The 23,643-nt window shown below is 45.3% G+C and overlaps 1 protein-coding gene and 1 long non-coding RNA gene across 6 annotated transcripts in view; one reads left to right on the plus strand and one right to left on the minus strand.

The window, feature by feature from the left end:
- The window catches only part of LOC125934855 (uncharacterized), a 79,836-nt gene that overhangs the window by 43,846 nt on the left and 12,347 nt on the right, over positions 1 to 23,643 (plus strand). For all 3 annotated transcript variants that reach the window (XR_007461544.1, XR_007461546.1, XR_007461545.1), the window contains 2 exons: positions 11,350 to 11,444; positions 23,445 to 23,618. This is a non-coding gene — a long non-coding RNA (uncharacterized LOC125934855). The remainder of the gene's footprint in view (positions 1 to 11,349; positions 11,445 to 23,444; positions 23,619 to 23,643) is intronic.
- MARCHF3 (membrane associated ring-CH-type finger 3) overlaps positions 1 to 23,643 on the minus strand; it is a 154,947-nt gene that overhangs the window by 22,957 nt on the left and 108,347 nt on the right. For all 3 annotated transcript variants that reach the window (XM_049648446.1, XM_049648447.1, XM_049648448.1), the window contains exons 2-3: positions 20,271 to 20,514; positions 16,581 to 16,785 (exon numbers count right to left, since the gene is read on the minus strand). In XM_049648446.1, coding sequence (XP_049504403.1) covers positions 16,581 to 16,785; positions 20,271 to 20,458 — 393 coding nt within the window. In that variant the 5' untranslated portion in view covers positions 20,459 to 20,514. The remainder of the gene's footprint in view (positions 1 to 16,580; positions 16,786 to 20,270; positions 20,515 to 23,643) is intronic.

Genomic DNA, 23,643 nt, shown 5'->3' on the forward strand with positions numbered 1-23,643 from the left:
CGCCCACATTGTCCCAGACCTGGGCGTGGCAAGACCAATACTGGGGGCTCTGGTGTACACCCTCGACCCCATCCTTCCTCGACGCCCCACCCCCCACACGCAACCAATCGGCAGGTCCCGTTGGTTCTTCTGGAATACATCTTGAACTCGTTCGCGTCTCTCTCTCTCTCCAGTGTCACTAGTCTTCCAAGCCACTACTCTCCTCTGAGCCACATAATTGCCTCCTCACCCTCCTGTTCCTGTTATCCGAGAATCCAGTGTCTGCACAGCAGCAAGCTCACATCACTTCTCTTGCTTAGAATTCCCTGGCGGCTCCCCAGGGCATGTAGTGTAAGGCTTCTGAACGGCCCACAAGCCCTGTGTGTTTGTACCCTGGGCTCCGCAGACCCCCAAGCAGTCCAAGGACAGGATTCATGGGATCTGTGATTGGGGGGATTTTCACAGCCTCTAATTGAAATCTGGAATCTCACTGAGTTATGCAGAAGATCTTATGGGTTGGAGCAGCACTTGTGGCTTTGTGATCAATAAAAAAATCACAGCTATTTCCCATCCCATTAAACTATTGCAGACATCTTGACATATTGCTCCTTCATGGTTGGTTATTAGATCTGCCACAGAATGTGTTAAAGAAGCACTTCGATTTTATATCCCAGCTTTTGTCTTTTTAATACTTTGATCGCTGTGTTATAATGTAATGGGTTGTCCCTGTATTCCTACGTTTTTTTATTTTATGTAATTAAAAACATGATCTGAGAGAAGGGATCCACAGACTTCAACAGACTGCCAGTGGGTCCTCAATGGAAAAGTTTAGGCACCTGGAATCTGGTTCCTTTGATCTCTCAAGCAATGCTCCTTCTTTTTCCATGTTTCTTCCTGATTCAGAAAAGCATGAGGACCTCTGCAGGGGTTCTCTTCTGTCTAGTACTCTCCTTCCCATGGCCAGCTCCTTCTTGGCCACACCTCTACTCAAAGATCACTCTTCAGAGAGGACTTCACGAATCACCATGCACTCTCTCACCACGTTACTCTTTACAACAACTTGTTTCTTTCTTTATAACTTTTATCACCATCAGAAATAACCTTTTTATTCATTTGTTTATCCCATGTCTTTCTCCCCAGCAGGTAAGCTCTCTTAGTACATAATAACATTCTTCTGGCATGTTCACAGTTATAAAATTCCCACTTCCTGAAATAGTTTGTGCTTGATAAATATTAGCTGAAGAAGAATATAAATCCTCCTGACTCAGAGGATCACTTTGAGTGGAAACAGGATGAGTTTAACTGAAATCCATCCCTATGTACATAAAGACCATTCACCCTGACTCTACTGGTCAAACACCGTAAAGTAATTTTTTGCCACAGACACACGGTTAGAGCAGTTGTTCTGGCATTCACAGGTGTGATTTGGCTGAAGCATAAGTCACATTCAAGGGCACCCTGGAGATTTGTGACAGTCCCTGGAGGACTCAGGCCAATAAGCCAATTAATGGGCTACAATGCGTCATAAATACCATATTTGTACCTGAGACGCTGTAATTTGGTGCTGGCATTATTTAAAACAAACGCTACACATGCCGACATCAACGGTTTGAAGTTTTCCAAAGAGGAAATGAGCCGCACAGCAGGACTAGATGGCAGCGTAATTTCATATATTCACTCGCAACTTCAGATATAAGCAAAATGGGAATCATTTTGCTCTAATTATTTTAGATCATCCCTGTGCAGACGTGATCACAGCCAAATGAGACTGCTTATCCGGAATATGAGAGGATGCTGCACAATTGTGTGGCATATGTGATCAATGTGAAGCCAGAGACAAAAGGAGACGAGATCAGAGAGGACGGAGGACAAGAAAACAGAAGTTTCTAGAAGAAATTAGTACTTGACAAGCATAGTGCCCAAAATAGAAATGATTTCTGGGAGGCAATGGTCTCATACTGTGTAGTCTGTTATCAACAGGACCCCACCAGCAACCCCAGGTCCCTGAGCCCTGTTTCTTTTGGCTGTTTTCGGGCTCCTGGCCCTGCATCCAGTACAGTTGCTGGCATCTGGCACCCTGTCTTCTGGCCTGCTGTGGGCCATAAGCTTCGAATAATGACTTCCAGCAGAAGGACAGGATCACAGGGCAAAAGGTGCCTGGACAATGGACCAAGTAAGAGCCCCATTTGGAGTCTTGAACAAAAGCTGAGATTATGATGGATAATGTGAACAAGGATAACAAATCTCTATCTTGATCCCTGGGAACAGTGAGAGAGAGAGGGAATAGAGAGAAACCAAATTCAAAACCAGGTCGTCAAAACGGGACCACATTTAAAAATCGGGTGTCCCTCTGAGGGAGTGAGGGAGGATATGAGTGCAAGAACTCTTCAGGCAGAGTGTGGTGGAGGGGTTGTAGTGAAACATGAGGTACCTGTAGAACTGTGAACAGAAGGCACAGTCTCACCAGGGCCACATACGCCTGAAATAAGCAAGAACAGCGGCACTTTGAGAAAGGGGAAGATTTCTGCCGGATGGAAGAACCGTGAAACTGTGGAAACAGAGGAACTTTTAGAGTCACAATCCCTATAGCCCGGTGTTTTGTTGCCGAAAAGGACCCCAACTATATAGGATGGCCCAGCCGACTTTGCTGACGTGCAATGCCTCTGAGCGGTGACTGGATCTGGAACCTCTCAGGGCTCCCTTTGAGCCAGTGGCCTAAGTTCATGTGCTGATACCTCTTTATTTTTGTTTGAAATGCCCTGTCCTCAAATGTCAAAGGTAGCCCCGTAGCATGCAAGCAATTTAGATGTTGCTGCCCACTCCCTGTGCACATTGTCTAAGCTCTTCATGATTTTCAAGATTTCAGATATGTCCTTCCTGAGCCTCCTCACATCTAGATTAGAGAGTCTCCCTCTGGCTGTCCAGGCCAACCCAGCCACCTGTTTTTGTCACTCCTCTGGACTGTTTGGATCTCCTTCATTGGTTACAGAGCTCTGAATATAATGAGGCAAAAATATGCCTTGGTGGGATATGAGGGGAGGGCCCTGTTTTCCACTCGCTGGCGTCGCTTCTCTTGATTATGTTCAATGTTTATAGACCGTTTTGCTACAAATACTCACAGAGCTGTCTTCAGGGAAGACATTCTTAAAGGGGTAGGGGCAACAGTTCAAATGACAAAGGTCATGACATCAAGGACTGGCATTTATGGAAGGGCAAGCAGCAGTCCGGCTGGATGCACATAGTTGTTGTTTTGGGGGAAAACGCTTCTCCAGCTGGGAGACACACATACATTTTTAGCTTGAGTGATCCTGAGACATGTGCCCCCAGTATATCCCTTTGCGGAACCGAGCCAACCATGGAAGAGCCTGAGTTAATAACTAGCTCAGTCCTGTATATATGCATAACTGAATCACTGGCTCTCCCCCTCCACACCAGCAAATCATATCCACTCTTGGGGCACCCACAGAATTATAAAGCAGCCTCCTCATGGAAGAGGGAGTTTGCAGCCAAGTGTTGAGAAATTTCACTTGCTTTTCTTGCTTAAAACATTTTACGGGTGGGGTGCCTGGGTGGCTCAGTTGGTTGGGCGTCTGACCTTGGTGCAGGTCATGATCTCACCGTTCCTGAGTCTGAGCCCCATGTCGGGCTCTGTGCTGACACCTCGGAGCCTGGAGCCTGTTTTGGATTCTGTGTCTCCCTCTCTGTCTCTGCCCTTCCCCCATTTGTGCTCTGTCTCTCTCTCAAAAATAAATAAACATTAAAAAAAATAAATAAAACACACACAACATTTTAAGGGTGTGGGAGACACTTTGGGAAATCCTACATGTTCCTTTGCAGTTTATGTAACTGTCTTTTCAGATCAGGGGTCTTTGACCAGGGCGCAGGGCTTTGGAAAACCTGTGACCCCCCCCCCCCTTTGAGACTGTATTTGAGCACTAGACATCTGTGCATTTCAGAGGAGACAGTTCAAGCTTTTATCAAATTCTCAAACATATCTGAGGGTAAGAAATGCTGTTCCAGAGCATTTCCTTAAATTGTCTTGAGACACTGCTTGGGTCCAGTTCAACTTTCTGAGCTTTGAAAAATTTAAGAATGTGGGCAGTAGGATTTGACTGGCTTCTGAGAAGCCGTAATTTTTCCTTAGACACTGGTTTAAAAAAATTGCCCTAGGGCACAAAATGTGATATTTAAAAAATTAATTGTATAGTTGCAGGGCAGCAGAATCATGAAAGCGACCAAATTAAATTAATGGGCTTAAAGAAAGAAAAGGATTTATACTGAGCAAAGATGGAAAAAATTCAGACAATGTAAAAAAATCAATGTGCCATATGATTTCCATACAATAAAAGATTAAAAAACGAATAGGGTTTCAGCTCATAGACTGTTATGGGGAAAAGGCACAACTTCAAGAGGAAAAAGGACCATTGACATGTGTGTGCCCTTTTCCTCCTTCCTAAAATGGACATGGCTGTATACACAAATAGAACATTAATATTTTATTTTATTTTATTTTAGAGAGTGAGAGTGAGTGGGAGAAAGGGGCAGTGGAGAGAGAGAGAGAGAAAGAGAGAGAGAGAGAGAGAGAGAGAGAGAGAGAGAGAGAACCTTAAGCAGTCTCCATGCTCAGCATGGAGCCCAATGCGAGGTTCTATCCCCCAACCCTGGGATCGTGACCTGAGCCAAAATTAAGAGTCAGATGCTGAACTGACTGAACCACCTAGGGCCCCCTGCAAATAGAGTACTAGGCTCCTAGAACAGGGGTACAGGATAAGCACTAGTCAATGATAACAAGTAGGAATCGTATATTAAGGAGGATATCAGGAGAGAATCAAAAATATATAAAACAATAGCAAGGACGGTTAAGATACATTTTCTATAAAGTCTGAGACTAGACCTTGCAAATGTTATGCTAAGTGAAGGAAGCCAATCACAGAGGACCACATACTGTAGGGTGCCATTTCTAGGAAATTCCCAGAATAGGCAAATCCATAGAGACATAAAATAGTTTAGTAGAATACCCTGTCACCAAATGGTACACTTTAAATGGGTGAACTGTATGGCATATGAATCACATCTCATTAAAGCTGCTTAAAAAGTCTGAGACCTGGAAAATTCCCTGGGTAAAAAATAATTTGAAGTGTCTTGTAGATTCCCCTAAAGAATCTTACCATCCCGTGCGGATTTTCGTTTGTAGGCATTTCCTTTCGCCATGCCACATCTTCATCTAATTGGGTTATTTTTCAGATAGGTATCTGTCAGGTATGTTTTCCCAACAGCTGAAAATGTGTTTATTTTGGTGAATGCACGGCTTCTGGGTTTCAACATGAGAGTCATAGATTTTAAAGCAGATACATCAGTGTTTAGAAGAACATTAGAATGCTTTTATTCTCCCATCTCTCATGCCTTTCCTCCTGGTATCTCCTACTTTTCATGCAAAGATGAAGTCTTTGCAAGCAGGAAAATAGGAAGGGTGGCATGATTTTCTAGGATGGTGGTTATTTCCTCTTTGTCTCGCAATTTCTGCTTTTACTGATTCTTCCCAGATAGAAGTTCTTAAATGCCTATAAATTCTATTTTATAACATTCCTGCTGCAACCACCTGCCAGCATTTTATATATACTATATTAGCCTATATTTTCCTCCAAGCCCCAAAAGATTTTGAACCTTGCCATTTATTCCAGCTTCCCATTTCTAATAGTATTGCTGGAAGTGAAGTAATGATCAAGTGATGAGTAGAAAATATTTCCTTTTCTTCTTTTTAAAGTTTATTTCTTTGAGAGAGAGATACAGAGCAAGCAGGGGAGGGGTAGAGAGAGAGGGAGAGAGAGAGAATCCAAGAAGGCTCCGCGCTGTCAGCACAGAACCCGATGCTGGGCTCGAACGCACTAACTGTGAGATCATAACCTGAGCTGAAACCAAGAGTTCGACTCTTAACCAACTGAGCCACTCAGGCACACCTCCTTTCCTTCTTTTAATCTGAGCTCACTCTTCACAAACATATCTTACACATTTTCATAAATGGCACATCTAAGAATTAAACCCATTTTTCAGTAAACTAAAAGCTTCAGTAGAATTTTCTCTCTCCCTCACATTATGCATATACAGTCCTAACTTTCCTCTCACATATCCGTCGCAGTGTAAATCTATCCAACTCTGTAATAATGGATTGCAAAGAAAAGTTTTATCAGACAATATCACAGGGTCCTATCTGAAGCATACAGGCAGGCTGTTGATGAGGCAGAGAAATACACAGTTAGTGAAAAAGGAGGGAAGCCAAGCTACAGGACCTGACAGGGTCTTTCTTATCTTTCCCCAAATCTGCTGCACCTGTCAGGGAAGGGAAGCAAAGAATTGAGGCAATTATACAAATAATTCAAGAGAAAAGCCGGTGTTTTCCTTCATGAGTTGCAAAACCAGTTTTACCAACCCGAAAGATCTAGATGACAGTCTTTAAAGACATTTATCTCACAGATGTGGGCGACCACATTATGAGTGATTAACCTTCACAACTGTTCACAAAAGGAGGGAAAAGGTGAACAATATTGTGTTCACCGGGCTTTCTAATGACATCTCTCTTAGGAGAAATCTCAGAAGAAATTGGTGACATAATAACTCAGTAAAACGAAGACTCAAATGTTGAAAAGGAGTAACCAGATGAGAAGAAACAAAGAAGGGGTGTGAAGTCCTTGGAAAGGAAGAAACTTTTCTAGCTCCTAACGGGTTGCTGTACCTAAGAGCTTAGACTACATCAGACTAGGGCAGAAAGAGGCACAAAGAAGGAATGCTATTCCACAATCCCGGCTCTTACTCAGAACCAGCCCAAGTCTGTTCTTCTGCTTGGTTTTGCTTTAAAATATTTTTTAAAATATTTATTTATTTTTGAGAGAGATAGAACGCAAGTGCGGGAAGGGTACAGAGAGAGAGGGAGACACAGAATCTGAAGCAGGCTCCAGGCTCTGAGCCCAATGTAGCGCTTGAACCCATGAACTGTTAGATCATGACCTGAGCCAAAGTTGGAGGCTTAACTGACCGAGCCACCCAGGCGCCCCTGTGTGTGTGTTTTTAATAGACTTTATTTTTTAGGGCAATTTTAGGTTCATAGCAAAATTGAGTTCCCGTATGCCTCCTGCCCTCCCAACATGCACAGCCTCCCCCATTATCAACATCCCCACCTGAGTGGTGCATTTGTTACAGTCAGTAACCTACATGGACACACTGTTATGGCCCAGAGTCGTCCTGTCCTTTACATTAGGGTTCATTCTTAGTATTGTTCATTGTATGGGTCTGCACAAATGCAAAATGACACGCACCCACCATTCTTCAGGGAAGGTTGACTGCCTTAAAAATCCTGTGTTCATCCTTCCTACCCTGTAACTGCTTTAGGTTTAACAGACAAATTCAGTGTCAAGAGGAGATCAGAGCTTTAATCATCCATACAGTTAGTCTCTTAGAAAGGCTGGCAATTGGGAAGAAGCCCTTGGCTCTGTGTGTGCTTGTGCATATGCATGTCAACGAGTGAGTGAGAGGGAGTACTTTTCCAGCTGAGACGGAAGAATCCAGGCATGGTGGGGACAGCACAGATGAGGGGCTGTGGAGATCTAGATTCTTCTGCCTTCTCCACTTGCCCTGTGGCTGAGAGTGTTTAAGATCTCTGAAGAGGGAGGGGTACCTGGGTGGCTCAGTTGGTTAAGTGTCTGACTTCGGCTCAGGTCATGATCTCCTGGTTTGTGCGTTCGAGCCCTGCGTCGGGCTCTGTGCTGACAGCGCAGAGCCTGGAGCCTGCTTCGGATGCTGTGTCTCCCTCTCTCTCTGCCCCTTGCCTGCTTGCACTGTGTCTCTCTTTCTCAAAAATAAATAAACATTAAGGGGGAAAAAAGATCTCTGAAGAGGGACCTAACATCTCAGAGTCTCAGTTTCTTTACCTACAAAATGGGTTACTATCTGTTACAGGGATCGTATCTTTATACGGATGCGGACATTGAAATAAGATGGGTATAGAAACGGTATGGCATAGAATAGTTCCCTTTCCCTTAAAAAAGGGGAAATAATTTAATAAGAAGAAAACTCTGGGAGGTGAACACCGTCGGGACAGAAACAGGTGGACTCAAAGTGAAATCAATTAATGCCCCTGTATTTGGGTGTCACGTCAAGATCTGTGCCTAATCTGAAAAAAACAAAGTTTTTGATGACAACAGGCAGAGAGCAGGCTATCACTCTGAATGAACAGCCACTGATCTCCCACTTCCTAACAGAAGACCCTTCTCCACTTTGCTCATTCGAGTACAATTGTCCATCAGGCAGCATTTAACTATAATCATGTACCGCTTGCGATATTTCACACTATTATTTGTTTAATAATGCGTATTCTTTCCTTGGAGTTATTGACACCTAAAACTGAAGAGACCAGAGCAGGGGCTGGCAGGAGCCCTCGGCAGGGGGGCTGTGTGCATATAGTCTAACTCTGCACCTGAAACCTGGGCCAGGGGGTACGCAATCAATGTCTCCTTTCCGTTCAGGCTGGTGTCTCTTACTCCCACCCGGGAGCTAAATGCGCCTTGTTATTTTGGCAGACCTTAGGGAGAGATGATTACCACCAGCTTTAGTCATTCAGTGACATCGCATTGCTCCTCTCTCAGACTCCCCCGTATTACGCAGCTCTCCTGCCAGCTGCCCAGGGACATTTTCACCTCCACCCACCACCACTCCGAACTCCCACGGAATAACTTCTAATCATGTGCCTTTGAAAGAAGCGGACCTCTCAGTGGCCAACGCTGGCTGGGCTAGTTGTTCTCACGTTTGGAGTTAGCTAAAAGGGTCCAGAATCTCACGGGCTTATCAGTCTCCTTTTGTTTACTTCCTCTTATTCTTGGCCCAGATGTGTTTAAGGAAAACCTGGCTCCCTTTTCTCCTGTGTTTGAGAACACCTAAGGGGGAATTGGTGAAGACTACAGACTTTTTCTCTCTGCACCCCCCCGACCCCCGCAAAGAAGCTGTTCCTTTGAAAGGTGTGTTGCTCTCAAAACGCTAAGGTTTGTGAATTCTAGGTGGTGGAGACACTCCTGTTTGACACGTTATTCTTTGTCCTCCTTTGGATTTTTTTTTATAAAAACACAGAATTGAAACTAAAAAGTTGGGCGAAGCAACTCTTGGTGTTTTGCCTCTTTCTGTCTCGGCTTCTCGAGGTCCTCAGTGAGCCAGTGCAAGGGAACAGGGCTGGACTGACAGAGGTCCTCTTGCAAACATGGATGCTAATTTGTATTTCAAACTGAGTTCGCCGCGAGGATCAGTACAATTTAAAATAATAGAATCTGGTCATGTAATTCTTTTTATGCATCGAGCTGGATTTTCCCTCCAAATTAATCCTGCACCAGCAGTGGATGGGCTGAAAACACAGGCACCAAGCACTTAGCTCACTTCCATCTGGCACGGCCATGTGAGCACTTCGGCTGGCTTGCTTTTTTAATGAAGTGATTTCTAATGAAGCAAGCTGTGAATTTAATAGCTACCTTAAAACAGCTTCTTTGTAACTAAGCTTTAAGTAAAGAAGCAACTGCCAAATTAGCCACCGACACCAAGAGGAAAGTTCAAGACAGAACAACCACCAGGTGGAGGATTTCAGGCTGAGGTCATCTGGGATGTCATCTCAACCGCTGGCACCAAAGATGGTGTCCCAAGCCTGTGTGCAGGCTGGTGGCCCATCCGGAGACCTTAACCAGAGGTTAAGGAAGCACCTGGCCAATGCTAACGGTGGCTGCAGGTGTAAGGTATCTGAACTGTTGTTATCCTGACCCCTCCCATGCCGGTACACCGTCTCTCCGTGGTTCATTTGCCGTGTGATTCTGAACCAGCCACTTCAGCTCACTTATAATGTGGGCACGACAGAAGGGATATCCTTGGGGTCGGTCTCTACTACCCAGAAAGAAAGATGCTGGTAGAAAAAAATGCACACAGAAAACTCTTAAAGGTGGGAGAAATCACCCAGTTTTGCAATCAAAGGTAAATGGCAGGCAGTTAATGCAAGAGGGCGAAGAGGGCCGGGTGGGTGCGAGCAAGAGGTAAGGCCCGGGTGAACTGCAATCACTCATCAGATCTAGGGATATTCAAATTCCTTTATAAAAAAGGTGTAGGAGCGCCTGGGTGGCTCAGTCGGTTAAGCAAGACTCGGTTTTGGCTCGGGTCATGGTCTCGCGGTTTTGTGGGCTCAGTCCCCACGTTGGGCTCTGTGCTCCTGGCATAGAGCCTACTTGGGATTCTCTCTCTTCTCCCTCTCTGCCCCTCCCCTGATCATGCTGTTTCTGTCTCTCTTTATATAAATAAAGAAACCCCAAAAAGATTCTTTAAAAAAAAAAGTGTTGACTGACAGCACACCTGGGCAAGCCAGTGTGTGAGCTCTGCTTTTCTTGACTGGGGAGGAAGCTAAGGCATAAAGATGAGCCATGACTTGTCCAAGGTCTCCCTGCACATCGTGAGTGGCCAGCCCAACATGGGTTATAGAGATGGGACATTAAGCCCCGCTTGGCAAGGTCACTGGCATGGATTTCTCAGTGGTAGGGCCTCCGCTCTGTTGTCCACAACATATACACAGGTTCCTCAACACACTCCCCTTTCTGGTAACGGATACTTCCTTGTCTTTCACGCTACGAGTCCTTCCTCTGCTTTGTGAGGCCTTAGCCTCATCTGGAGCGGTTGAGAGAGTTGCCGCACATTAGGAGGGGCCCAGTAAGCTGGGGGGCAGAGCAGGGGGAACCCACACTCACCTGTCCTGAGCTCAGGTGGTGGCATCAGCCTGGGAGTGAGTGTGAGAAGTGGGAACTTCTTGGGGTGCCTGGGTGGCTCAGTCAGTTAAGTGTCTGACTCTGGGTTTCGGCTCAGGTCATGATCTCACAGTCGGTGAGTTCAAGCTCCAGGCACCTGACAGTGTGGAGCCTGCTTGGGGTTCTCTCACTCCCTCTCTTTCTGCCCCTCCCCTACTCGTTCTTGCTCTCTCTCAAAATGAATAAACTTTTTTTTTTTTAAAGCAGTCTCCATTCTAATTTTTTTTTTTAACATTTATTTATTTTTGGAAGACAGAGACAGGGTGTGAGCCAGGGAGGGGCAGAGACAGAGGGAGACACAGAATCCGAAGCAGGCTCTAGGCTTTGAGCTGTCAGCACAGAGCCTGAGACGGGGCTCGAACTCACGAACCGTGAGATCATGACCTGAGCTGAAGTCAGACCCTTAACCAGCTGAGACACCCAGGTGCCCCTCAAAATGAATACACTTAAAAAAAACAAAAAAAGAAGTGGGAACTTCTGTGGTTTCAACCGAAGTCCTTCCCTCCCACTTTACAGATGCCAGCATATGACTTTGTCGTCCCTTTTGTCCCTCCAGAACAGGACACAGAGTAGGAGAGAGAAGTCTGAGGGCAGTGCATGAGACCGGCTCACTTCTTCCTCGCCGAGGGATTGTGACCTAATGCAACCATGGTAAGTCTATGTCTTCCTCTATCCAAGGGTCAATATGGGCTTTTCTCCCCAAGACTATATGGTGCAGTGTTTGTACAGTGGTTGGATTCCTAAAAGCTTGGCAGAGGCTCACCGGGCCTGAATTTTTCCCATTTGGCCTGATCCACCCTACTCCCGACCCTTTCTAACTTGGGCCAGCACTCTCCTGCTGAGTCCTGGAGTGCATGTTCTCCCCTCGCTGGCCACCTGGTCACCATGCACACAGGGCTGCAATCGCCTGTCCTTCCTCAAAACCCGATTTAGGACCAATGACTGAGCGGGAGCCAGGATTGGTCAGAATCTTCTCACGTGCCCTGTAGCTAAAAGCTGTGTCACTAGCGTGTCTTGTGTAAGATCTTGTCCTGCTGTGTCCAACTTGAGCCATAAAGACGTGGTGTCACTTTCTTTGATTTACAACCATAGGCTGAAAGTATGAATAAAGTTTGCAAGTGGGGGGAGGGGAGGTTCTCCATTCTTGCATTTATTTAATGAGCAGACACCTCCTGACTGCCTATCACGTATAGTGATCATGGTCTCCAGCCACCTCCCTTACCAGGCTGCGCTCACCAATTGGCATGAAGAGGGGAGCATGCCTGCCTGCCTTCAAGGGATGGATTAGGTCGTACGCGTGCCTGGGAAGCGCCTTTAATCCCTTTATATCTCCTATGGTGTCATTCCCTAATTACCCCGATGCTAAAAAGGTTTGCTAATGAATATGAACACTCAGAAACCAAAAGCTCATCCATTCAATACATAGATGTATCGAAAATCGCCAAGCAATGTCACTGCCTAAGTCTGATACATACATATTCAGAGGGTTTGAGGGAAGTCTTAAATCTAGTAAATAGCAAATGCCAAGGTACAAAGTGGTTTCTCCCCAGCAGTCCAACTCTGCTTCCTGCTGTGTAGCTGGAGATTATACTGAATCCAGGGCACTCTTTAGAAGCATTTTCCTCGAATGACTTAAATATATGTATGTATGTATGTGTACATATATATATATATATGATAAATAAAAAGTTTGGGAGAAAAAAAAAAACCCTTAATCCTCCTCTCCCTAGCTTTACATCCCACTGTTCTGAGTAACTGATCTGTGTGAAAACATTATTGGTCTCATTGTAGCTAACCCTCTGAGTCACAGGGAACAGCTTTTAAATTGTTCATACAGTTCTTATCAATCAGCTGGGTCTGTGTAAAGGAACTAGAAGTATGGAAACCTAATCACTCCCTCTGAAAAATCACCACGTCTCCTTGATCAGAGGAAGATCAGAGCGCAGAAAGCCTCCCCCCCCCCCCCCCACCCCCCCAGATTTGCTCCATTTCCTGGCTATTTCATTTTAATCAGGACGTTGCTGAGCTGATCTATTACTTCATAAGTCCCCTGGGAAAGTGTGGGTGTTACGGATACATGTCTCAGGAAAGCCCAGTGCCAGATACTCCCATCAGTGGAAACTCATGTTTCAAGTGTGCTGTTTGCACGTAATAAGATGGGTTTCCTTGGCAAACTGCTCAATCAGATACACAATCACAGTGGTAGTTGGAAGTCAAGGCACACGTTTTTGGGAAAGCATCATGGTACTTTTATTGGGTTTCTGTATTTTTCCCTTTGTTATAAAAGAATGGCATCAGAGTTCAATTTACAGAGAGAAATGAGGAAAACTAAAAATGAGCAGGAAGGAGCCCATAAAACCACCCAGGCTGGTCATTCAGTGAATCCTTTTATGGTTAGTGGATGTCTATTTACTGCGTTCTACCAGGTCATTCATTATTCTTGGGGATACTTTATCTGACAAATTGCCACTGGGTAAAATTTCCATCATCAATGAAAAATACGTAGCCTTTACAAGACAGAAGTACTAGCTGTGGAGGTGTGAAATGTGTCTTATCTGCTCTTCCTTTTTGCTACGTGCAGTTTGAACGCTTCCCTTTCAAGCTTTGGCTGATTGACACAGACCTGAAGAGATTTACATAAGCTGGACTGGAGGAAATTCACCCATATCCAAATAAACCAGATGATCACAGTGTAGTTCTCTTGTTATACTGGCTTACTTAGCAGAGAAAAAAAAAAAATTAGGATATAAAATTGGCAGTGATTTTACCAGAGGAGACTAAATGATTTGGTCTGGCCGTGGAGGTAGGAAGGTTAGTAGATGGGCACACACAGAGTCACCTTATTGAGTTATAAATCAAGTACCATGAAATGCTCTCATTTTTAAGTGTGGGATAGAGCTTCTGAATGTATTTATAGAGACCAAGGATATAATGGAGAGCCCCCAGTTCACTGTCCTGCAGCTCTGAGAAACTGAGGCATGCCACACAGATGGACAGTGGCTAAATGGGGAGGTGATACCCACTTTGGAGGTGCTAATGAGAACCAGTCCCTTGATTTTGGCCATGATGGGTAGAAACTCGTAGACAGAAACCCTGGGTTTCTGATCGGTTACAAATGAACATCCAGCTGCTGGGTGTGGAGAGCGCAGGAAAGGAATGGATGGGGCAGTGTCTTCTCAACAGTGGAGATATGGAGGATGAGGTTTACTTTGAAGGAAGGACTGGGGGAGTTTATGGAAGAGTGTGAGAGTCTGAGGTGTGACAGTGATTCTGACCACTGCTAACCCCTGGGTGCTGACGAATAACATTTATAAATGACTTTTTCAACCACTTCCTCTAGCAAACAAGAAGCTGTTATTATGATGTTGATTTTGAAATTCACTGTTATAGAATTTTCGTGCCTTAATGAGAAGGCAGATCCAACTGGTACGTAATGATTAACGCAATTGGAAGAGTGCAAACAAGAAATAAAGTAAAGCTACTCCGAATGCTTAACCCCAATAGGCAGGTTTTGCTGATTTTCCAGAAAAAAAATCCATGGTTATCTCGAGATAAAAATATTAAGCAAAGCTCAGTGTGGATAAGCCTGCCCTTTGGTAAGAGAGGAAAAGTCAATTAGTAATGTCATTTGTTTAAAACTATGCCTGCACCTGGCTCTCATTTGTCCTCCAGCTGAGAAACCAAAGACAACTTCTTTTTATTGCTTGTGGTCAAACAGCAAGTTCATTTCGCCATGGGATGATCAAACGGCCAGCCTCCCCCGGCTTGAGAAGGTTTGCCTTTCACTTTCAACTTGTTCAATCATCATTAACTCTGAAAAATGTCACATTCCATTTGTGCAATGAAAATTTCACCACTGGTGACCGTTTGGGTGAAGTTTTTGTAGGCATGGCCCTAAATCTTACAGAGCACCTCACACATTCTCAAGGTCATTTGCCCTGTTTCCTTGTTTAATGACAGTTGCCTAAGATTCCAGAGTCTGTGGCCAAGCATAGGCCACTTTGAAGAACCTTTGTGTAGAGGTACATGTTTCTGTCTCTGAGAAGGAAGGGGTTCACTGGGTGATTCGATGCAGGCAATTTAGCTGAGAAAAACCAAGATGTGTGCATGTGAAATGCACACGTGTACACACACACACATACACACACGCATACACACACTGGGGTTTTTACCAAGTGAAAATAAGAGTCTTCTCTACCGGGGAGAGACCAGTCAAGACCACTGGATGCACAGCCCTTTTAAAGCAGAGTTGGTTTTTTTTGTTTGTTTGGGTTTTTTTTGTTTTTGGTTTTTAACTCTGGGAAGTTAGCTTCCCTGGAGAAGCCGCAATACCAACTTGGGGAGGTTCCAGAAAGTTTCTGGAAAGGAGAAGTAGGCTTCTTTTTTAACTTTTGCCTTCGGGCTTGAGAAATCTTCCACCTCCCTTGTTTATTATTTAATTATGTACCTCCCCATGCACCTTCTGCAGAGAAGTTCTGGAATGTAAATCCCAGTGAACGTGGCATGGGGCCAGATCCCTGACAGGCACTCTACAAATATGAATTTCTGAGAGTGGATGTCAAGCAGCAAGACTGCTAAATTAAGAGGTCACTTGATCCAGAGTCTTAAAGCATAGGGTGAATTGAGGCAAGTCCAATAAATTTTACGCCATTTGGCAAGTAAGTCATTGCTAAAACAGGCCCCAGTTACAGGTCCTGATTAAATTCTCAAGGTCAAACCCAAGAGCATGTACATACAGAGTTCTCCAGAGCCTTAAGTGCTGAGGCGCTAACATACTGTTTTAAATAGTCTCTGAGAAGGGCATCTTGATTTCTAGCTCTAGCTTAATGCCCAAGTTTCGCTGGGTCAGCTGCTGAAATAAAGAGTGGGTTATCAGCGGGTCTGGATTATAGGCACATAATCTTGATCTTGGTCTCTCTCAATTAGCTCCAGCTCATAATATATTAGAATAGTTATTATTGCTAACATCCAATTTTTAACTGTCTAATAGACATTGAGGGTAGGAGAGAGGGCAAAATAGTCTAGTGATATTTTCTACTTCCCCTAGCTAATGCATAGACCAGACCCTTGGTCTAATGTAGAAATGTGTGGCTCCTAAAATATGAAAGAGTGTCCTGCCATTTTAATAGCTGGGTTGAAATGCCTTCCTTTTAAGAAAAGAGATTCCAATATTAGGTTATTAACTGAAAAAAGCTTGTGTATAATTTCCTAAGAGAGATTTTTTTTTTTATTCAAACACTTGGATATGTACTTGGTATTCTTCTAAGTGCTTTAGAAATCTTAATTCATGTAATCCACATAGTAATTTCAAGAGGTAAAGTTACTTACCTAAGGTCATGGCACTACTCAAATCCAGGGAGTCTGGGGCTGTATCCATTATACTATGCAGCTGTATTTTTTTCATAGAGACCTCGCAGAGTACGCAAGCCAAATGCCCACGTATCTGTTGCTTCAACTGGGGCAGAGGGTATGCAAAGCGAAAGTATTGTCTCACTTCTCAGGAATGGGAAAATGGACAGCAACTTTATAAACTTCCCCTTTCTCCTCACACTGCTTTCCCATCTCCTGTCTCCACTTCATGGAGATCACTTTTCTACTGTCGGCTCCAGAGTGAGCTCGTGAGCCGTTTCTGTCTGTGTCACGCACACACATGCACACGCACACACACACTTACACACTGCTCCCGCTGTGCTTCATTGAGCTGCGTGGGGTTTGTGATCTGGGCATCAAAGCAGACATCATTTGCTCATTAGAGCTAAGTTTTCAGGACGTGCCCCAATTACTGACCTCCACTAACGGCCTGGGTTTGCGCTCGACTGCAAACTTGAAGTGGCAGAGTTCACAGTAGCTGGTGTTTGAGGATGACAGCCAGTGCTCCAGGCAGCTCCGATGAATTGTCCCCAAGGTCCCTGTGCATTCACAGGGAGAGAGCAAGTCCTCTTGGCTGCTGCCCTCGTGGCAGATTCTGCACATCGGCCGGTCATTGAAGGGGCTGCAAGAGAAGGAGGGGGGCCTGCTGGTCACCAGGCTGGAGACCATCACCAAGAGGATGGTCCTCTGGCTCTGCGTCCCTCAGACCCTCCCCAGTGGCAGCTGCTCCAACAGACACTTGCTTTCAAACCCTAGATGTACGCTCTGTGTACATGGGGGGGGAGGGGTCCTTGGGCATCTCCCTTCGCCAATATAAAGAAGCAGGGGATGGCCCGGGGCCAAAAGTGGGTGAAAGCGAGCAGTGTGTTATTTTTGTCTTGGACGTGAATGTTGTTCAGGCAGACTCCCGATCGAAAAATAAAAACTACTCCTCACCCTTAAAAACAGAAATTGTTTTGAAAAGACATCAACTGTAGTTTCCAGGCAAACTTCGTCTTTTGAATCAAGCCAGGACACTTGGAAAAACTCACAGGTTCTTTTCCTTTCTCCTTTCATAAGGGTGGGAGAATGAGGGGTGGGAAGTTAACTGGCAGCTAGCTCTCAAGCTGTTGCATAGAACTGAGGTCTGAACCAGAGCCGTGAGCTGAGCGGCAGGTGATCCTTTGAGCTTTCCTAGGATGCTAAGGATACTAAGCTCAACGCAAGTAACGGGTGTGTCCCACAGAGGTGGCCTGAGTCTAGAGCTCTGCCATGAATTTAGAAAAACCAGCCCTGCGCATTTCTTGAAGGCACATGGTGTGGTGGTTCCTGAGGCAGGTTCTGGAGTGGTGCCTGGGCCTGAACCCCAGCTCTGGTGCCTACCCATACTGGCTAATTTGGCGCAATTAATGTCATGTCTCTGTATGTTAGTTTCCTCATCTCTAAAACAGGCACAAAGAATGGTGCCTTCCTCTTTTTTTTTTTTTTAATATGAAATTGATTGTCAAGTTGGTTTCCATACCCAGTGCTCATCCCAACAGGTGCCCTCCTCAATACCCATCCTCCCCTCCCTCCCACCCCCCATCAACCTTCAGATTGTTCTCAGTTTTTAAGAGTCTCTTATGGTTTGGCTCCCTCCCTCTCTAACTTCTTTTTTTCCTTCCCCTCCCCCATGGTCTTCTGTTAAGTTTCTCGGGATCCACATAAGAGTGAAAACATATGGTATCTGTCTTTCTCTGTATGACTTATTTCACTTAGCATCACACTCTCCAGTTCCATCCATGTTGCTACAAAGGGCCATATTTCACTCTTTCTCATTGCCACGTAGTACTCCATTGTGTATATAAACCACAATTTCTTTATCCATTCATCAGTTGATGGACATTTAGGCTCTTTCCATAATTTGGCTATTGTTGAGAGTGCTGCTATAAACATTGGGGTACAAGTGCCCCTAGGCATCAGCACTCCTGTATCCCTTGGGTAAATTCCTAGCAGTGCTATTGCTGGGTCCTAGGGTAGATCTATTTTTAATTTTTTGAGGAACCTCCACACTGTTTTCCAGAGTGGCTGCACGAATGGTGTCTTCCTCTTGTGTGACTGTGAGAAGTGACAGTTCAAATCAGAAGCTTAGAATAGGGACCAGCCTGTAGTACATGCGTAGTTAGTGGTAACTATTTCCGCTCGCAGAAAAACTCAGGTCAGGAAAAGTCCAATGACATGGCCCTCATCAGGGAAGTTAGTGGCCAATGGAGGGCTCAAACTGACATGGCCTCACTTCCCAGTGCACACTGTGTCTTTGTGAGAGGACCATTCCTTTCTGACCGACATCTTCTTATATTGCTTCTCATATTTTTCTTTACTGGGCATTAGGTTTTAAACTATGTTATCACTGTATGTGCCAACCTGAAGAACAGCCTCTGCACCGGTCCTCGCCCAACCTAGACCCATCCCTCTCTTTGACACCATCTTTGGTCCAAATGGAAATGGCCATGGAAGTAACTGCTGTTTCCCAAAGACCTTTCTGGGATGATCCTGGGAACAAGTGAAGGTTTAAAAGAGGAAAAACATCTTCCCACTTGCCCGGAAGTGGGATCCATTCATGCTCAGGGCTGAGAGAAGAAAGTTTAAGGAGTAGAGTTGACTTTGTCTCTGACTATTCCTGGCCTCCTTCATTCCCACTGAGCCAAATGCACGTGAAAGTCTAAAATCGTCTGGTTTACCTGAGCACCTGGTAGAACACGTGAAAATGCCTGATCTGTGCGCCTGCGCGCATGCACACAGACAGACAGACAGACAGACACACACAGACACACACACACACACACTCACACAACTGGCTCATAGGTCTAAGCCTGTTCTTCTGATTAAACAAGGTGTCTGAAGGCTTCAGGGTACACCCGGTCAGCTGTCTCAGTTAGCAGGTGAGCAATGGTGCTCATTGCCTCATCATATTCTGAGTCCTAAACCAATTGTTAGAAGCTTTCTGAGAGGTGGGAACATATATATTGACTTTCTTCTACTTTATCCCTTTGCTAGCTGCACAGATTGGCAGAAGGTGGTGTGTGGGGAATGTTTACAAGATGCATGAGTGTGTAAGTCTGTGTCTGGTGGCTTCTGTGTCCAGGCTGGGGTAACGGAAAACGCTGTGGTGCTACCCATAGTCCTGCTGCAGGTGCATGTGGGCCTGTATCTCTACCGTAGGGCTTGGTTGCGTTCCTCAGACAAAGATAAGCAGTCAACATGTGAGTTACTGGCCCAACCTTCCAGAATCAGGAGTGGCGGTGCCGGCATCTTAGGGCAGGTCCAGTGTTGACAGGCATTTTACATTAGTAGATCAAAGTTGCACGTAACTGTTCTGCAAGAAAGCTGGAGAAGTCAAGGAGCATGTATTGGCTGGACAGCCCATGGCTCTCAGTCTGCCACCAGACAAGGGGAGAGCTCCAGGGACCAAGTGCCGGCCTGGATAAGCCATCTCGGGGCTGCTCAGAGCCCACGGCCTTGCTTTGTTTCATCATCCAAGGGAGACAAGCTGTGGGGGCAGGCAGGGTATGTTGTGAAGGATCAGGGGTGAAGGGCCCATGGGGCGCAAAGGAGGGGGCAACAGAAGTGCCCCCCCTCCCGAGTGGGGACATACCACAGAAGCGACTCACCCAGGAATAGTGCTCCCACCAGGCGGTGCTGATTAGCACAAACACTAGGAAGGTCACTTCAGAAATTGTGCCCACAAGTCTAATCACTTTGGCTTTGTCACCGGAATTCAGGTGCCTCCTTCCCTCCTTTCTAACAAAGAGCTACCTTTGTTAGCACATGGCGACAGAGAGTGTAATTTACCATAGCATTGTCCAAATAACACAGGTAAAGAAAGCCATCCTGTGTCCTGTGGGATCCTTCCCTGCCTGGCTCTCTGCAAGTGTTTTAACTGGAGAACTCAGGAGTGTGGATTTTAGCGTTACACCCCATTGCTATAGAAACGCTGATCAGAGAACTTGTATAGTTTTTTCTTCCCTCAGCACCTCCTCTCACCTGACACAAAGCCCTGAGCACTGTTTACATTCCTTTTAGCATCCGGCATCTGACAAAGAGTGCTCCCGCTCAGTTACAGATTCATTTATTTAATAGCGGTACTACCTCTGGGTGGCAAGAGTCCGCACTACTGTTGACAGCAGCTGCCCGTCCTTGGCCGAAACTTGCATGACATACTGCGGCTGCCCATTCACGAGGCTGCCACAGTCGTCCACGGTCTTCACCACAGGCGCAGCCGAGCTGGTGCAGTCTGGCAGCACTTCCGGCAGGTGACTGCAGCGGCTGGTTGTCATGGTAACAGACAGCAATTACTCTGCTAATGGCTTCCACGTTCATGCAAGATTTCCATCTAGGAGAGATCAGAAAACAGTTTACTTGGGCAGGGTGGTTAATAGAAAATGGAGAACTACGGGCCACCAACATCGCCGTGTCGTCATTTAATAGGAATAACATGGGGAGCCTAGACGTGGTGCATTATCTTGTTACCATGTAACACCTGTGTGCACACACACAGAACCCACGAGAAACAGTGGATGTGGTTGTGAACAAGATGGCGGGCATACGTAAATAGCAGTGTACGTGAACATTTAGGATCCCTGCTCTTGGAGGGGAGAGGGCCTGATGGCTCTGGAGCCAGATCTGAAGAGGAGATAAGCGGTTCTCTTGCTCTGTGCCAGAGAAGCAATAAGTCTTTGTTGACACTCTCTCAAAGTTACTAGAATCTTTATTAAAACTGCTCGCAACTCTTTTTTTCTTGTAAGCAATTTATTTTCCATTCGGCTTCATTCTGAGATGCTAAGATTAAAAAAAGAGAGTAAGGGAAAGAAAAAAAAAAAGACTTTGGCCAAGTAGCAGCTTCTAGGACAATATTTGCCAAAGTGAATTGTTCAATTAATGTACCACATTTCTGACCATTGCCATATCTGTGTCCCATAATACAATTATCTACTTAATATATCTTGACAATTAACTTCCTTTAAAAACTTAACCTATTTTAGCCTTGTCTTAAATAGTTATTCATGAGAAATGATTAGTTGGATGAGCTCGTTATATTTTTTCCTAATGGACATCACAATCAAGACATTAGAATTGAGTTTTTGTTAGTGGAATACCTAAAATCCAGGGACACTGCATCATCATAGAGGAACACAAGAAATGATGACGAATGAGCTCTCTACAGGCTCTTAAAATCCATTCTTAGTAAAGGCCTTGCCTCCCTGACACACAGTCTGTCACCGAGCCTGCAAGGAATTCTGTCCCCGATCCGTGTGGTGGGGGCTTGAACCAGACCTCAAATTCAAAGCACCCAGATGCACCGGTGTGAGCAATCCCACTGTATCCAGTAACAGGTCTGCATGTGATACATGAGAAACAGACGTCTTTACAGAAACTTGCAGGCGTTGAATCTCACCTCTAGGAATATGGCTATTTCTGCCCAGCCTGCTCATCTCAAGCTCCGGAGCCCATGACAGCCCAGACTCTATAGACAGAGGCAGGATTGGTTGACGGATGGAGTTCACATCAATAACCAGACTGGATGGTAAAGGCCCCAAATCAAAATAAATCCACCTCACAGCCCCCGAAGGATTTTTGGAATTCCTCCATGGGTTGCTTTCTCCTAGCTGTTTCTCCTGGTTATTATACCGTACTTGACTCCTATGGGTCTGGGAAACAGGATCATCCCAACTTCTAGAACAATCTGCATCTACTGGACGTTGTTAGGATGAGAACATAGTGCTTGCAGGTGAACTTGAACTGACACTATCCCTCCCGAAAAGCACATGTCAAGGAGCCTGGCCATCAGGGGCAACTGGACAGGAATGGAATTCCCTCCTTGTGCTGAGGTGTCTGGCTGGCCTTGCTCCAGCATGTTCCTGTTCCTGTCCTTGGCCGTCACCATTCCTCTTAGTGTTTGTGATCTGGCCTGTCCTGGGAGACCTCTGGAAGCCGGAAGTGAGGACGGGGTAGGGGACTACCGGCCCTGGTCAGAGGCCCGATGTAGGGGCACAGGCAGGGCTGTCCCCACATGTTGTCGTCACCTCCCTGGTGGGCTTTCCAACCACCAGGCACTGGGCAGTCAAGGACACACCCTGATAATTAGCCAGTGTGGTTTTGCTTTTTATCTTTTATTATTTTTTAAAAGTTTCTTCATTTATTTTGAGAAAGAGAGAGAGGGAGTTTGAGCATGCGTAGGGGAGGGGTAGAGAGAGAGGGAAACAGAATCCCGAGCAGACTCTGTGCTGTCAGCCCAGAGCCTGAAGCGCGGCCCAAACCCACGAACCATGAGATCATGACCTACGCTGAAACCAAGAGTCGGACACTTTACCAACTGAGCCACCCAGGTACCCCTAGTTTTGCTTTTTAAATAGGATTTGTTGCCTTTGTTTGTTTTTAATACTGTAAAAGCCAGAAATGTATGTTATAGAAAGTACAGAAAAGTACAAAGAAAACAACACGACTCCCAGATGATCCCACCACTTGGATAACCACAGTAAACTTTCTGGGTGGATGTCTTTTTAATTTTTGGCAGGGTTGACAGGGCGGAGTTGATTTGTAACTGAGGCCAGATTTTTTTTTTTTTTTTTTAGTAATTGAGTTATAGTAGCTCTCAGGCCACAGAACAAAAGGATGTTCAAAGACCGACTTCTAAAACTCTGTCTAATCCCCCTTCCCTATCCCTGCTCTTATAAAACCCCATTGACATGATTTTAAATTCTAATAATGCCTCCTAGTCACCAAGTGTAACTTCCTGGCACAGCTCTCTTGCCTCACAAGGCAGCCATAGATAAAGAGCCAGGGGTGTGTTGGCAGGAAAAGCAGACACAGTGACCTTCTTGCCGCATGGAATCATTATGTCTGGATGCATTCTGAGAGTCTATTTTCAGGTTCTGCATAACTTCAACTCCTAGGACCAAATGCTCCCTCCCTATGCTCAATGGCATGGGAAGGAGGCAGAGGAGAGGTGCACAGAGGGAGAAGATGAGACCCAGGCAGTCAGTAATTAAGCTAACTCTAGTGACGGGACATCACTCAGGCACACAATGTCCCCAAGTTCGTTCACTTATAACCCAGATTAAGTTCTCATCAAAGGAAGCAATTCTAAATATATGACCTAAATCTGCAATAAAATGCCCTTACAACAATTCAAGAAGTAGAGTTCCCTTTAAACTTATTTTATATCTGTAATTTCACTTCTGGGTGATATACTTCATCATTTAATTTCCCTTCTCAAAGGCAAAAGGGATCATCAGTGGTCTGATCAGTTCATTTCATTCACAGTGGGTGCTGGGCACGGAGTTGAGCATAAAGGGAAGGAAGGCTCCTCTACGTTGCCTTCTCCTGCAAGCAAGCCCTGAACCCAACTTGGGACCTGATGGATACGATGCTCCAGTCCAGCACTCACTGAATACACCATCATATTCACAGACCACCATGCATCAGAATAATCTTGAGGTACCAAGCCTGGCATGCCCATGAT

The sequence above is a fragment of the Panthera uncia genome, assembly GCF_023721935.1.
Source record: "Panthera uncia isolate 11264 chromosome A1 unlocalized genomic scaffold, Puncia_PCG_1.0 HiC_scaffold_17, whole genome shotgun sequence".
Taxonomy (NCBI): Eukaryota; Metazoa; Chordata; class Mammalia; order Carnivora; family Felidae; genus Panthera; species Panthera uncia.